The sequence below is a fragment of the Dendronephthya gigantea genome, unplaced genomic scaffold (genome assembly GCF_004324835.1).
Source record: "Dendronephthya gigantea isolate DGI-Jeju-01 unplaced genomic scaffold, DenGig_1.0 000005F, whole genome shotgun sequence".
NCBI classification, from domain to species: Eukaryota; Metazoa; Cnidaria; class Anthozoa; order Malacalcyonacea; family Nephtheidae; genus Dendronephthya; species Dendronephthya gigantea.
Window position 1 is genome coordinate 201,089 of NW_021163015.1, and position 16,409 is coordinate 217,497.

The 16,409-nt window shown below is 36.5% G+C and overlaps 2 protein-coding genes across 4 annotated transcripts in view; both read right to left on the minus strand.

Annotated features, from left to right (window-relative positions):
* Positions 1–11,490, minus strand: part of LOC114516310 — a 42,278-nt gene extending 30,788 nt beyond the window's left edge. The window contains exon 1 of the mRNA XM_028535744.1: positions 11,408–11,490. The gene's annotated coding sequence lies outside the window, so the exon portion shown is untranslated. The remainder of the gene's footprint in view (positions 1–11,407) is intronic.
* The window catches only part of LOC114516313, a 94,680-nt gene extending 78,740 nt beyond the window's left edge, over positions 1–15,940 (minus strand). Inside the window, exons 1-15 of one of the 3 annotated variants that reach the window (XM_028535747.1) lie at positions 15,775–15,940; positions 10,941–11,032; positions 10,217–10,298; positions 9,915–10,062; positions 9,686–9,807; positions 9,245–9,453; positions 8,813–9,005; positions 8,382–8,476; positions 7,841–7,913; positions 7,441–7,665; positions 7,212–7,250; positions 6,768–6,890; positions 6,589–6,667; positions 6,109–6,483; positions 4,117–4,986 (exon numbers count right to left, since the gene is read on the minus strand). In XM_028535747.1, coding sequence (XP_028391548.1) covers positions 4,733–4,986; positions 6,109–6,483; positions 6,589–6,667; positions 6,768–6,890; positions 7,212–7,250; positions 7,441–7,665; positions 7,841–7,913; positions 8,382–8,476; positions 8,813–9,005; positions 9,245–9,453; positions 9,686–9,807; positions 9,915–10,062; positions 10,217–10,298; positions 10,941–10,945 — 2,022 coding nt within the window. In that variant the 5' untranslated portion in view covers positions 10,946–11,032; positions 15,775–15,940 and the 3' untranslated portion in view covers positions 4,117–4,732. Of the gene's footprint in view, positions 1–4,116; positions 4,987–6,108; positions 6,484–6,588; positions 6,668–6,767; positions 6,891–7,211; positions 7,251–7,440; positions 7,666–7,840; positions 7,914–8,381; positions 8,477–8,812; positions 9,006–9,244; positions 9,454–9,685; positions 9,808–9,914; positions 10,063–10,216; positions 10,299–10,940; positions 11,033–14,387; positions 14,457–15,774 lie in introns of those variants that run through there. The other 2 variants (XM_028535748.1, XM_028535749.1) reach the window with 2 other exon arrangements.
* Positions 15,941–16,409: the final 469 nt, after the last annotated feature.

Genomic DNA, 16,409 nt, shown 5'->3' on the forward strand with positions numbered 1-16,409 from the left:
CATTGAAATCCATCAAATCAACTCTTAGATCATTTTGGCCAGATTTGGACAAACGATGTATTTTATCAAGACCCAACCAGAACTCGCCGTTAAGATCACCAAAGCCTGCTTTATAGTCTGACCATCCAAGGTAGAAATCTTGACTTCCATCTTGTCTTCTTTGGAACACGGTCAAGCCTCCACCGTCTGTGCTCATATTACATCTGACTTTGAACGATCCCTGGTTGTCAGGATTGATGGTATAAATACGATCTTCCCTCTCTCCTAATCCGTACAGATGGGCGCAGCTTCTAGCTAAAGAATTGTAAAATATCAAAGAATAAGATCGACATGCGATATCCCCCTGGAAACTGACGTTGTTGGCAATTGAAACTATTTGACTGTTCCAGTCTTTAGAGAGAGTTGAATTGGCATGTATATGAATAGAAAATTCTTAGGCACACTGAGCAGCAGTGTACTTCAGCATATTTTATAAACGTAACAATCGGTTTACGAAGGAATCAGTAGAGAATCGTAAGACAGTTGGAATAAAAAGAACCGTCAAAGTTGTTATATAATTTTTTTTATTGCAGAAAAAACGCACGAAATCTTCAACAGAATCCAACCCTATGTATTTATACATTTAATCGTTGATTTCATAAATATCATTTAAAAAATTAATGATTTTATGTTTTACGTGCGTGTACGAATGTAGAAAGAACGCGACAGCGGAAAGCATCGCTTATTTGACGCTATGACGTCGTTCGTTAGACATGACGGTTCCACACATGTATGGGCTGTTAGGGAATAAAAGGCTGTGAATTAGTTTTAAATAAATAATAACGTATGATAATACGTGTGTAAGTGGCTAAGCGGAGGAAGTGAGAGAAAGTTTTACTTCAATTGTCCTTCCTTGATAATACCTGAAGTGTCATTTTTGCTCTTCTCGTCCTCGCTTCTTTCCTAAAAGGGAATGATTTTAGGGTTTGTTCACACAATCCAATTATTTTGTATCAAATTAACCTCTGACGTATGGAATATAGTGAGTAATTCATAAAGCAGAACTGCGTTAGCTTAAGTGCTTTGCTGCCCATATACAAGACACTTAACAGACTATAAAACATCAATCAGAAGGGAATATGATCCAACAAAATTCGATTTGTGTAAAGAGACCTTTTGAAATGATTGCATGAAGTGCGCTGGAGTACGTATGACGAGTAAAACATGAAAGTTTAGCTAGACGTTCGTCGTCTGGATGAGTTTTTTTTGCTGCCTAAGTTAAGGGTTTAATTTTACGACTTATCCGTTATATATTCTCTGCACACAAGCTCTTTATAAACAGTAACTTTGCCAATACATACCGCTTTATTATCGTTCATTAGTATCCATTCCCCTTCTTCCGTTGTTTCAACGCGATTTCCCTTTCCAGTGATGTTGGTGAGTTGGCAGTTCACAACATTGATCTTGTCTCTGTAGTTGAATCCAACACATTTCGGTTCCTTTTGGCAGAGTTCGTAACATTCTATCGGGAGAATTCCGTAGTTGACGGTATGATTTGACATGATTTCTTCTGGACGTAAAGACGGACCTCCTAAAAGTAGCAAAAATGGTAAGGAAAAGGAAATATTCACAGGAAAAAGTTCTCCAACACTTGGAACCCGATTCGTTTTAACTAAAAAAAGCAACCGAGATATTACCGTTTCTAATAGTAATAAAAATCCCGGAAGAACATTACTGTGAAGAGATACGTGAAATTTTGATTATCAGTAAGATCAAGATTATTTCTTTGAACATGATTTTACGAGGTCGTCAACTAGCTGTGCTTTCTTCGACAAGCAGTCGCTGAAATGACGCTTACATGCAATCAACAAAGCAGGTATAAGTCAGCAGATCTGGGCGTAATTATGCTAGTTATGAATATATTTATACTCTATTCATTTTAATGAGCAAGCGCATGTGTGCAGTAATAATTTCTGGTTTCATGTCTTGCGCGGAAAGAAAACAAAAGACAAAATCACGAACGAGTAGCAGGAGAAGGCCGCAACATTTTTGTCTTCTGAAAGCTGTAGCGTCCGCTGTGCATTACTGCAGTACACATGACGTGCGGAAAATTTTATTCTGTTACTTTTATATATCAACGACTAGACGTTAAATATTTTATCATTTTTATGGCGATGTCATACTCGTTGAATAATGCACTTATCGACTAATGCACTTTAGACATTAAGCCCGCCGCAAACAAGAGCTATCAAGTGTGCTAACGATTTCGCGAGGCAGTTAGCTCAGCCTGAAAAACATGAGTTAACAGCTACACGAGGTCTTTAGCTCAGCTGTGTGCGGCGGGTTTAAACCATATACCTGTTGTAACGCACATAAAAATATCTGAAGCAAAAATATGGAACAAACCATTTTGATCTTAAATCCTCCTTCTCAACCGCCTTTCTCTGTATAGTCCACATAATAGTCTCACTACACCACGTACTCCTACACTTTCAATAAAATAAAAACGAAGCTAATATATTATTTGTCTCTTGCGATAAAGTAATCATAATTGCTCATAAATACTTAATTGAGTAATTAAGCTTATAGCTGTTGGTAAAATATAGAAGATAAAAATAGTTTAGTTTGTAAAAAGCGAAGCGGAAAGTTATTTTGACTAGGTTGAAACGGACAAAAAGCGTTCCTTTCCGCGAGGGATTTGCCAGTGGCTGTTATTGCGAGTCCTGCCTATGACGTTTCTCAAAATTAGGCACGCAGGTATATTTCATTACTTCATGATAACCGAGAACAAGTTCCGTACATTATTTTTCATTCATCAATATGGACACAAGCAAATGATTTCTTACGTGTTTAAGCGCTGTCAAATCTTGCGCAATACGTATGTGTTTTCGAAGAGCGCTGGCTGATAGCAATCAGGCAAACTCTTAAGCCCGCCAAACACGAGAGCTATCAACTGAGCTAAATAAATACCTCACGAGGCTGTTAGTTCAGCAAGTTTCTCTCGTGTGCGGATAGTTTTCGTGAGTAATTCGTCTCGAGAGGCAAGGTTCTCTCGTGTGTGGACGGGCCGGGCTGAGCTAACTGCCTCGCGAGGTCGTTAGCTCAGCTGATAGCTCTCGTATGCGATGGGCTTTACTAGCATTTTAGACGCATATAAGCACAATCCACTGGCGAACCCTGTTATACATGACATGTCGACCATTGGAAAAACACCATTATCGTGCTTGTTTATGAACTATGCACATCATCAAATAACTTTCCAAGTTAGAAAGCGCCGTTTTAAACACCTCTCAGTTTAATATAGACTGAGTAAAACGTGGTCCAATATTGATAATCGGTACTTCTATGCATTAGCTTTTTGGTAATTATGATGTTAATAAATAGAGAGGTTAAGATACCCCGGTTCCGGTGTACGGGTACGGATAGCCTTATTTTGTTCAATGAATTTCCATCAGTGTTTCTCTCTTTTACGGGTATCTTAACCTCTCTATTATCATAATAAATCTAATAAAGCATTAATGAACTCAAGCAAGTAACGTTTTTGACAACACGTACGTTGACCGGAAGTAAAGTTTTTGTTTTTCACCAATCACAATCCTTGACCCAGTCTTTTGACATTGCTCATGCCGTTCGTGTTGTCTAAAACTTCACGTAAGCTCGACAAAAGTTTATTTATCAGGCAAACGTTTTACACTAGTCGTAATCCGTCAAGACCAGTGTCTTAAAATGCCCAGCGATGTCACAAAAACGGCCTACATTCATGGAGTATACCGCTTTCCTAATTCCTATGTGAATCGCAGGCTTGTATTAAAATGGCTGTCATTCTAGGCGCGGGCTAAATATTAAATCACCCATTGCATGATATAGTATCAAATGCATCAATACGAGAATTCTGCATGGTGAAAACATTGAATTGTTGAAGTGCAGTTGTTGATAAGAGCAAGTATACTGCATTTTCTCTTTTTCTAACAAGCACTGCCAATGAGCCTGACGTCGAAAACGCTGAATAAGATCGTATGATTTATATGAATAACTTCTTATTAGGTCTTTACCGAGAAACATCGCTTCGAGGTTTTTTTAAACAGACCGAGCTCGAAGAGCGTAGTTTGTATACAAAGATTGACGCGATGCTATACCCTATCGTGGTACACAAATCGATCAATCAAAACGTAAGTTTACAAAAAATGAATATTAAATATATTTATTCAGGGCTCAGACATTAAAAATCTCTACCGTCACAACTACAAAATTTTACCTTTTTATATAGTTATACCTTTTTTTTACCTTTTTTAGTCAAAAGTTTCAAACGTATTATTCATTTGGTTAGGAATTTATGATCCCGGATACTCGAGATCAAACCATGGGCGTGAAATGACTTTGAGGCATTGAAATAAGTAAAAAATATTATCTCTGGCAGTCGCTTTAAACATCCCTAAACGTTACGATATTCTTGCAACTTGGTTTTATAAAGACTACTTGCTCAAAGTTATTTTACAATTCTTTGAATATCGGATAACCGAGTTAATGTAAACCGGTTTGAATTTTTGCATCCCTAGTAACCATCACTGACTTAGGTCTGTTATTATACCGTTATTATATCAATAGAGTATTTTTTGCGATTAGAATGATAGTAAACAATCACAAATTGATTTGCGTGCATTTTTCTGTTTACAACTAGAAAAATCAACACACTCGATATTCTTGCCAGTCAGTAAATATATTTATGATGTCCCTGCTAAAGCTCGTCCTTTTCTTAGAACTGGTTTGGACGAATTTTCATCTCTGTCTTTTTCATAGAATTATAGTGCCAGCTGTTCCATCTTATTCCGCTGAAATCATTCTGACCTGCACCCAGGTGCAGGCCATTGAGGTTAGACTGATGACAAGATTTGTACCACCAAGCTCCATTGTGTCTCGTAGCACAATTACTACGATACCTATCATTGTCGCTATCCTTGGTAGTGAACTGCATTTTATTGTGATAAGCCAGAGAATCACCTGCGTTACCTTTTAAGAAATACAATAAAACTCCTCAATGGAAAAAAAATTAGACCAAAAGGTAATATTATTTTTTAAATTTTGCATGATGAAATCCAAAGTATGGCAGTAGCGGTGAAGATATTGCCCTTAAATCGCATCGACGTAGGTTCAATTCGACGAAGCAAACGAAAATTGCCTGCCTTTCCTGCAATTTTCCCAGTTTGGTTTACTCAATCTCTAAACGGTTAATCTGCATGGTATCGATTGGATTGCGTTCATTCACGCGTATGAAAACCTGCTGTATTTGTCAATCGGGGGAGCTCTAAATCATCTTGAAGGTCTGTAATTTTATCAACTGCTCGGTCAATTTTCTGGCAATGCTGTTTTTAGTGCTCAAAGCGTTTTGTGAAATTGCTAGACATATTCATACGAAATAGAGAATATTTTTAAGCCATTCTTATGCTAATATTTTGGTATTCATTGACTGCGAAAACAATGAATTTCTAAAGATATGAATAATTATAATAACTCGAAATTTACATAGCGGGACAAAATCGTCAGGCTGGCTACGCCACTGACAGAGGAAAGGAACAGGACTTGCGTCCCAATTGACACCTGGTTATGCTGTTTTTAGTGGTCAAGCGTTTTGTTAAATTGCTAGACATATTCATATGAAATAGAGAATCTTTTTAAGCCATTCTTAGTTATCCTTCGTTTCATTAACAAATATGAAGTTCTTTAACAAATCGTAATGACAAAATGTGTAATAATCTTGCATTGTGCCCCAACAGTAGCACAGAGAGAAATCCAAAATAATTCTTTTGTATGAATCGCTTGATTACCTCCTCGTTTTTTGCTGACGAAAATAATCAAACGAATTATTAAGAAGAATCAAAATGCATAAAAATAATATGGTCAATGCAAAAACTAGTGGTGGTGTTATTAGCTGTGAAAACCAGAGTACAACCATGAAATATGATGTTTAAAATCTTCCTATGCGTTATATAAACTGCGTGATTTATAGTTCTTAAATGACTTGATATAACAAATATTTTTGTTGAAATTAGCGTGATTCGTGTAATCACTGCACACCTGCTATTATGTACGATTAAAAAAAAATGTCAAAATCTATCCCAGGGTTTGATTTACCTGAATAATTTCCAATATTCAATCTGTATTTGTCTGATTCATCAGCCACACTAAACTTTCCATATTTAGCGTAACGTTCAGCGCCATTGAAATCCATCAAATCAACTCTTAAAACATTTTGGCCAGATTTCCACAAACGATGTATTTTATCAAGGCCTAACCAGAACTCGCCGTTAAGATCACCAAAGCCTGCTTTATAGTTTGACCATCGAAGGCAGAATTTTTTATTTCCATCTTGTCTTCTTTGAAACACGGTCCAGCCTCCTCTTTCTGTGGTCATATCACATCTCACTTGAAACGATCCCTGACCATCGGGATCTATTGTGTAGACTCCGTCCATTCTTGCTCCGGTTCGATACAAGCCAGCGCAACTCGCTATCAAAATTAGCAAACGTTCTGCTGAGTTTTAGTTGGAGAATGCACTATAGCATAGTTGCAGATCTAATTTAAGGGTGCGTTATAACATTAATGCATAGGAACCTTTTGTTTCCACTCTCCGATTCAATTTATCCAAACGTGATGTAAGTTTAGCGACGGCAACATTAACTTCAGTTAGAATCTAGAAGCAAGAGAAGGTCTTAAATGAGGTATTTAAAGATTCAGACAATACACTAAAAAAGATATTTATAGTTGCTTTTAAATATTATAACTATACCTACCTTTTCTTCTGCTATCATATTCCAGCTATTATTTGACCTTACATAAAGTTTTTGATTATCTTCTCGAAATTTGAATATTCCTGTGACCTCTGGGACATTTCTGTTATCCGGAATAACTATAATCTAAAAAAAAGTAATGCCAGAATATTTTTGTTGACCGAAGATACGAGCAAAAGTTATCTTAAATGGCGACGTAAGTATTAACAAGATGCCTGTTCTGGCGTTAACTCCGGCGTGCCGCGCACGTGCCAGTCTTCAATATAAAGCTTCTGAAGGCTTTGCTTCTGAACATAAACAATACAGTTCATATTCATTTCAGACTCTCCGAGCCGACGCGTAGAGACAACCAGGGTACTCGTTCCGCTCGGAGATTAGCAAGTAGATCCGGGTATTGTGATTGGACATAGCGGACATAAGATTGCAACGATATATAATATTACTTACTCCATCATTTAAACGCGGCTCGTTTGTTGAACAACGACCCTAGAGAGAAAAGTAAACTATAGGTATAATAAATTTTATTATAATAAGTATATACACCCTAATAGCATCTCGATGACCTTTAAAACGGACTGCATGCATGTCTAAAGACTGGGGGTAGATGGCTTTTATATAGATTTACACGAAAACGTCGCTGCATGCAGGGTCGCGTTTAAAAAAGAAACGGACTTACTCTCTTGGGGACAACGTTTTGACCAATCAACTTGTACCAGACCTCGTCTCCCTCAGCTTCGGAAACTTTATAATCCATGCATTTGTTCCAAACTTTCTTTGGTGAAGATGTCCTCACCCAGAACCATGAATAAACATTCTTTACCACATTTGCGCCAGGTTTTGCTTGACAATCCGTGCCACAGAGATCGTCTGTGCTGCCCGGCGGACTAAAACAGCTACAACACTGAAAATCGAGATCGAAGCTAGTAATTCGTATACATATGTGACAAATTTCTTTTGGATTAAGAGATAAATGACTTTCTCAATCCAATATAATTATACATAATGGCCATAATACTTTCTCAATGTATTTTCAGATTATTCTAGTTGTGTCAATGTCAGCAAATTTATTGACCTACCACTCCCTTGTCGCAGCCAATAAATGCGGTTGAATTGTGACGGATTCCTGATGTATCGCTAACAACACTGTAGCTGGTAATATAGAAAAACTTGGGATCAGAGACGTAACTAGAATAATAATTGGGGGGTTGTATATTCATATATTCAGTTCTGCCCGACAGATTTCTATTGTAATTACTTACAAAAGAAATCCGTCGGGAAGAATTGAATACAAATAAATAAACAATCCCCCCAATTATCGTTCTAGTTACGCCACTTACGTAACTTGTGATTATTTAAAAAAACAAACATTCGCCTAGTTTAGTTAAAAATACTCTATTTATCTAAATAGCGGGCTATCTTTGCATTGTGATAACCTTAACGATGTTAACATCTTTAATAAGCTATCAACTAGAACAACCATTGAAAGCATATAAATGGACGATACAATAACAGATAAAACAAACCGCCTGGTAATATACATTAGGTACTAAAGGGCGTACATGGTGTGTATTACTCTTCATTTAACTTAAATGGTGACGGGTATTGGTTCCGTTTTACCTGAAAGATCCTGACGAGTCTGTTTGGATATTAAACATTTGATGAAAAGCAAAACCAAGAGGACATTGTTTTTCGAAGCATTCGTTCATCATCGCCTTAAAGCAAATGGTAAATGTAATTGAGAGAATATATTTTTCAGGACCTCTTCATGCATCGTCGAAAAACTTCTCATTATATGTGGCATAGCAACTGCAAGAAAGATTCAGGATATCTCCATCCAATCGCCTTCGTCAGGAGAGAAAGCATAAGTAATTCTTACATGTGCTCGACGAAAGCCCTTTATCAGACATTTGACTGTTATACCACATTTGATGAGACAATTATTCAGAGTTTGTTTGTCGTCACGCTAAAACACCAAAGCATACTGAAACGAGTGATTCAACCAAAAATTAATTGTAAAACAAACTGAAAAGAGTCCAACAAACACCAACCCATCCGATTTTAAGAAAAGAATGTTGATGCATTCCAAACCGAGAACAACGGAATTTTGTCGCGACAATTTTCTCAGTCCGGAGATCTTTGACATAAGCGATGTCACCAATGCCTGGTGATGTTGCTCCACAACCCCCGTGATTAACAATCATGATATTTTTAAGAGGACGAATATTTCGCAGTCTGTAGGACCTGCCAATGTAAGGAACAATTTTTAGGAAGATGTTTTGGTCTAGAAAAATGGTTAGTGTATAAATAATCAGTTACTGGAATATTGAAAACTCAAGCGATAGAATAATTTGATTTTAGCTTGACAGATTTCTTATGAGGGTATTTTCTTGATGTACCGTGGTGGTATGTGACTTAAAGCAGTTTGGAGATTTGATATTAGATTTTCAACAGACAATAAAATTAATTTAATCTATTATTACCAGTGAGCATTTGCTTTAGCTAAGTTTTCCGTGGTTGATATTTGTATTCTGAAATCAAGAACTGGAGCGTCACCGAGATCACTGGACCACTGAGATTTACCAAATGGATCAACTGTTGTATTTTTGGACGGAACTGTCCATGTTACAGAACTGTTGAGTTTACCAATCAGCGCAAATCCTCCTCCATCTGTTGTCATGTCACAATAAACCTGCGGTAAAAATGAGCGATTAAGAATTTGCAGAAGACATCACTGCTTGATCTAGGGCGTAACTAGAACGATAATTGACGGGGGGGAGGAATATTTATATATTCAATTCTGCCCGTCGGATTTCTGATGTAAACTATTCCACTTACAAAAGAAATGCATCGGCTAGAACCAGCTGAATATATCAAAACTTCGGGATCGAATTATAAAAAGGACCAATAATAAATTTACCAACCCTCTTGGGAGCACCTCGATTCAAATTTATCCAGTAAAAACCATCTCGGGACTCAAAATTCTTATTCAAAATATCTGTACAGTCGTAGCCAGGATTGAAATATTCGCCAGAGGGACTGGAACCTAGAAACGAAGTGGATATTCAGTTTGGCGCTCGAAAAACTAAATAAAGTTTCTGCAATTTGCAGACAATTTCGCAACATCACTGACAATACACATAGAGCAAGTACCGTCCGTTGTTTTCCAGGCATAAACTCCATTTTCTTCCTTGCAAATTAACAGTTTATCATTGTTTGAACGATCTTTGATCAATGTTAGCAAACCACGTTCCTTCTTGGTACACGAGCCAGGATCATAACCTGTTTGAATGTCTACAATCTGTCAAGATACGTTAAAATTTTAATTTTGATTTCGCTTGGATGATTCGAGAGAAACAACTTAAGTTGTTTAGTGAATTAAATTGAAAGGAACAAAGATGAGATAACAAATAACAAAATTAATAATAAAATAATTAACATCGAGATTATCTGACCTTTTTTTCAGGAGAAACAATTGAGATCCATGAGATCAGGACATTAATTACCAGCAGTTTAAAACGAAGCATGTTTATTGCGCTATACGAGAAAGGTGTTTTCGTACGATAAAAAAACAAGAAAAAAATACTGAATACTTATAGGATTGCAGTTTTGATATGAAAATCAGTACAAACATTACTCCAGTTCCAAGTAGTGTTTTGTCTTATCTTTAACATACACTAAATGGCAATCCACTGTTTACGATATAGATAGTCAAACCTTAGAGTCGAGGTCGCTCGGGTCAGGACATGCTAGAGCGTGCATACAAGACTTGAAATATTTTGTTTCTTATAACATTAGGTTTTCAGAATGAAATGAATGAATTTATACACAATATGCGTTATGATTTCTCAGCAAATACACTCAAATACCAAATATTTATGTTGTTAATATGTGTTGAATTAATTCCGAAGCAGGTTCTCACTTCTGTGTTATATTTATGGCTGAAACGGATGTCGTTAAATCAGCAAAACTATATGCTATACAACGCACAATTTATTTTTCTTGCAACGTTTTGTTACTAATGGGATTGCAACGGAGATTTTCGACGATGAACAACAGAAACGCTCTGAAGCAATTACAAGTCCATTTCGACTGCGTTATATAAATATACAAACATTGATTTGCCGTCTTAGCTGTCGTAGTCTTTTCCGTGAAAATTAAAGTAGAATGTAAACTTACCTCATATCACATTCAACGACGTTATTTCCCACAAAACGCTTCTGAAACAGACGCAGCTACCTTACCGACCTTACCAGTGAGTGATAAAAGATCTGAAAAATAATTAAAAATCTATGACATTCCGATCTGTCATCGCGATATAATGTTTCATTTAATTATTTGCACCATTACCAGAAGCTTCGATCATTATTATTCATGCCATTAGGTAGATACAGATAATTTAATATTTCGTAAACCTGCAGTTACAAAGACTAAATTACGTGCCGAGAATAAGCTATAAAGTAGCTAAACATCCCTACGCTAAACATTCTCAGTCGTCTTTAGGGGTAGAAAATAAACAATATCACTTATATAGACCACTCTCCGACCAATATTAAGGACCTTAGGATACACAAAATCTACGACGCGGACGTGACATGAAGTCAGCCTTTAGTGTTAGGAACCCAGTTTCAATTAGTTTTACATACCTTCTAAATTTTGCTGACCTTCTTTACCAAAAGGAGTCCCGGGTGACGCTCTTTAAAAAAGCCTAAGGCTCCGTCAATTCGCATCAGATCGCAATTAAACTTCGCACAACTATCCTTAGCGATATTCCCCATCGATTAACGGAGTTATAATTTTGATTTTTTTATTTTAAAGAAATTTAGAAGCAACTCAAAATTGTAGCGTAGTAATCCGTATAGATTATATTCAATATTAGTATGCATAACTGAAGCAAGTTCAAATGGCTAAGGCTCCGTCATTTCGCACCAGATCGTGATAAAATTCACACAACTATCTTAAACGTTATTCTCTATCGACTTACGGAGCTAAATTGTTTGTGCTTATATTCTTCAGAAGATTTGCAAGCCATGTCAGATTGTGGCGGGAGGCAAATTTTAATATTATTAATATTCATATACTATGAGTTCAAGCCAGAAGGTCGTGTATTTCCTTTGTTTTGTACACAATATATATTCATGCATGACTATAGGACCATTGCGTTAAATGCGTTTCTCTCTAGGGCATTACTTATTTTTTATTTATTTGTTTAGGCTTTGCCCAGCATACATATACATAAAAAACGACTAAAAAGATTGAATCTATATACTTCACCAGTTCCTGGTCCAATAGTACGATCGTACTTGTTAAAATACAGCTTACTGCATGCGTTTAGAAATAATTCTAAACAAAGCAATTAACTATATTTGTATAATCATTTATTTAACCCACTATTTTTCGGTTGTTTACTCGAAAGTCTTGAAGTAATTGACTGCTGACCTTGACGAAATTAAGTTAGACCTGGTGACATCCTCGTCCCAAGTAGTGTGACCATAATATGAATATTTTATAAGCAAACTGCTCATATCATGTTAGGTTGCCCCCTCCTAGAATACATTTTGCAATTGTAATTATTAAAATCAAGTGGGTCTGATTTTTACATCCGACCGAATCACCGAATCTAGCATAAAAATGCCAAAATCTGGCCACCCTGGTCCCATTACTGTGGGCCCAAATATTTAACACGACATGTGTACACATACTCTTTATAATAACAGCAGTGAATATTCTTGTAATTTGGTATGGTGACATTGAATTATACTCTAAATTAGCTTGTAGGTACACCACGTAAATGTTTAATGCTGCAAAGCTTTCGGTCCCTTAACCCGGGCCTTCATCAGTGCAATTATAGATTTCAATAAATTCTCCCACTTTAAGAGAGACGGTATACTTATCACTCGCTAATCATACTCACTTCGCGCATGAGCATATATCTATCTTTTGTCTTCTTAGATGGTTAAAACGCGATAAATTATTAAAATTAACTGTTGAAAATTCATAGACGATGATAACCGTTAGTAGAATATAATTTATGATGTTAGTCAGGAATATGTTTTCAAAAAAGTTCCAAAACTGGTTTTTCACGATCACGCATGATATTTTTCTCGCGAAATGATATTTTTTATCTTGAAAGCGTCTTTCGGGTGAGGGAAAGTAGTCTTAGCTGAAGTCTATACATCGTAAGGTTCAATCGTGGTCTGGTTTTAGAGTTATATTAGGTATAAACATGCACATGTCTCACACGCATGTTTTTCCCACTAAGGAATATATTGATGCATTTAGAGTATAATGTATATTATGCTAATAAAATGCTAATAATATGTCCTAATAATGCCCTGTCCTAATTATATAATACTGATTATAATGTCCTAATAATGTAGTGTAGAATGTATGCGCAGAAGAAGATTGATACTTTCTATGGCACACACTATCGGTTATTGAAAATAATGTATTTCGTTCTCGCAATGCAAGATTCCGGCGAACTTATCAAACGTGACTTAAATAGAAGACTTAAATCTAAAAATTTAGCAGGATAGTGTTCCTTATATCAAAAATAAAAAGACGAAAGCGTTTTATTTGTCACTTCACCCACGACGCCGCCTTCTCAACCAAGAAACACGACCATTAGTCAAACTAAGCACATTTTATATTAGGCAGCGCCTTTGGCTACGTCTGCACGATCCAGTAGAATTTGAAAACGCAAAAATATTTCTTCGTTAAAATAGGTTATTTGATCTCGGAAGACACCTTCATGTTTTCCACCTGCGTGTCACTTGTGGGATGTTAAATTAAAAACAAACATCTACCAAAACCGAAGCAAAAAACAAGAATGAGAACTTTGTTTCGACACACAACAAGCTTGAACTCCTAAATATTCCATCGTAATTATTGCGACCCTGGTTTTTTTAAATGATAGTGATCACCACACAAAGATTAACTTTCACGACCCAACGTTTCGACATTCCGGTCTAGTGTCTTCATCAGGGGTGATCTGATTAATTACTTTCATTTAATAAAACCAGAGTCGCAATAATTACGATGGATTATATACCTGGTTGCCGTGAATTCATTAACTTCAATTCGCTCCTAAATATTATTGTTGTCGAGTATCTATTAATTAAATTCATGTCGTGTATAAAAAATGTGTGTAACCATACTCCGACAATTTGGGCATAATTCTCCGCAAATTCTGAAAGGATTGCCGAAGATTTCACTCACGATGAAAATAAGCTAAAGAAGACTCATTTGACACTAATGTAGGAATGCAAACTTGAGCAAAAGCCACTAAGACTTGAAACAAGCTTGGTTAATATGGAAGCTTTTTGATACGTGAAGTCATCGTTTTCAAATTTGGGAGTTTACGATCTACGACGCAGTTAGCTCGACGACGCTTGTCAATTATTTTGCTAGAAATAAGCTACGACAAATTATTATGCTGCCAGGACTTTTAAATATTCATACAAACGTCTCAATTGTGCTAAGAACCTCCGATGTCTAGCTGTTATCGCAGCTTCCTACAAGCTATGAAACCGTTGCTTTCATGTCATGGAGAGGCTGGGAAAATGCCTGATTTTAAGGCGCGTCGTGAGAAGACAACGCGGTCGTGGGACCACAATTTATGCATACCTATTGTCTCGCGTGTGATGTGTCTTTTCCAAGCACGTCGTCAAGCTGCATGGCCACGTCGTGAATCGTAAAGTCCCTATTTATCCGGCAAAGCCGTCTACACGTATCCGCTCAGCCGTCGCTTTTAACTTCCTTTACTCTTGAGAGCGTTTTTAGATTCTTCCCTTTTCAGTGGTCGATAACGCCGGATACGTGTTGACGGTACGGGTGATCGAAAAAATATTCTTGCGTTTTCAAATTCTTCTGGCATCGTGTGGACGCGGGACTTTGTTTATACAGGCGTACTGCACTAGTATAATTTAAATGGATACAAACACAATGTATGCGACACATGTTATTGCAATAATTATTTAGAAGCACTGTTGAAGTTTTATGGCATTTCCGAAACAAACCGTCACGAGACTTCACTGAAGCGATTGTCGTCAAATTTTTAGGCCTGAAATTTTAAGTCCACGATTACAACCTGATATGATTTACACATTACATATCGTGAATCTTTAACCGGGCAAGGTTATATAAATAAACAACTGTTCATTTTTGTCCGGCTAAAGATCTTAATTCCTTTTCAAACATATCATTTTACGTCTCACACATTCTATTAAAATGTGCCAAAAATATGCAATTTTCTTAGTCTTAATCGTTTTCACACATTACATGCAGTAAATATTTATTAATGGTTTAAACTAATGGCTTGGTACAATTTCATCCGACGTTTACTAATAACTAATTGCATGCTATCGTATGTTTTATGGGTAGCCTGCAGTGCTGAAATTTTAAAAGCTGCTGTTAGTATCGATGATCATCCTTCTATATTCTTAAGTGACATGCATATCTCTCGCTATTCTTTGATTATATGTCCAATAATTATTTTAATGAGATTATATAGGTCATCAGGAATACAGCCATAGTTTTCATAACATAATTTATGGTCGTGACATGACCGTCCTTTGTTTCCACTAAATTTTATAACACATCTACATGCGCGATAGATTTTAGCCTTTTGAGAGATACGAGAGCTGCGATTTAAAGACCCTTAAAGAAGATGTTGCAGCATGAGGTAATCCATGTTGCATGGTCGGGATTGTGGGATTTCAGAACCTAATTTAGCTACGTTCTAACCCCAAATATCATTATACATGAGTAGGTGCGAACGACATCTATAGTAATGACGTGTTTCGGCTCCTCATGATAATACAGTTGAGATTTTCTATGAATCCCTGGTATCTGAATGAAGCAGGGGCGGTCTAAAGCAAATCTACTGCGTTATTGAAGTACAAATGCTGTTGTTCTTTGTTGTCTAACTCCCAGCATGTAGTGCAGCACTAGCAGTTTTCTACTCTTTTCCATGCTATATTTTACTAACATCAAAGCAATGAAATAATTTTACCTGATCGCTGATATCAAATGGAACAATGAGAACGTCCAAGATAAGCCTCTTGAATGAAAGCGGTGTTAAAACTGTGTGTTATAACTATGACTTGTGCCACTGAGTAATCAGAAATCTTCTAAAGAGTCAAATTGATCCTTGATGTTTTGGAAACGTACATCTCCGATCGCTGACTCTCGATATAAAGTTTCACGTAATTTCATTTTAGACAATAGGATGGCTGTTAGACGTCGTGTGGTGAAATTGAGTGATGAATATAAATAAATTTAATTGATATGAGGTGTTTCAGTGCTGATAACATCATTAATCTTTTGTAAATCCATTTTGAAATAAGCGAAATGCCGAAATGGAAGGCTCTAGTTACTTGCTAAACATGCGCAGCAGGCGATGCGCAGTAAGAATTGCTCACGTTTTTTAGTCAAAAGAGAGACATCTGGTTGTTAATCTGTGGCTAGGCCTCTTTCGTTTTTATCTCGTATTTTTCTTTCTAGGTTCAATGAATAACCTTTTTCTCGCGTTTATTAGATATTCTCAGAGAAAAAATATCCAGAATCGATTAGGAAGACTAAGTCTTGTTTCCCTTCAATTTTTCATTAATTGTAATTTTGTGGCACTGGATCACCTTGCGATGACCT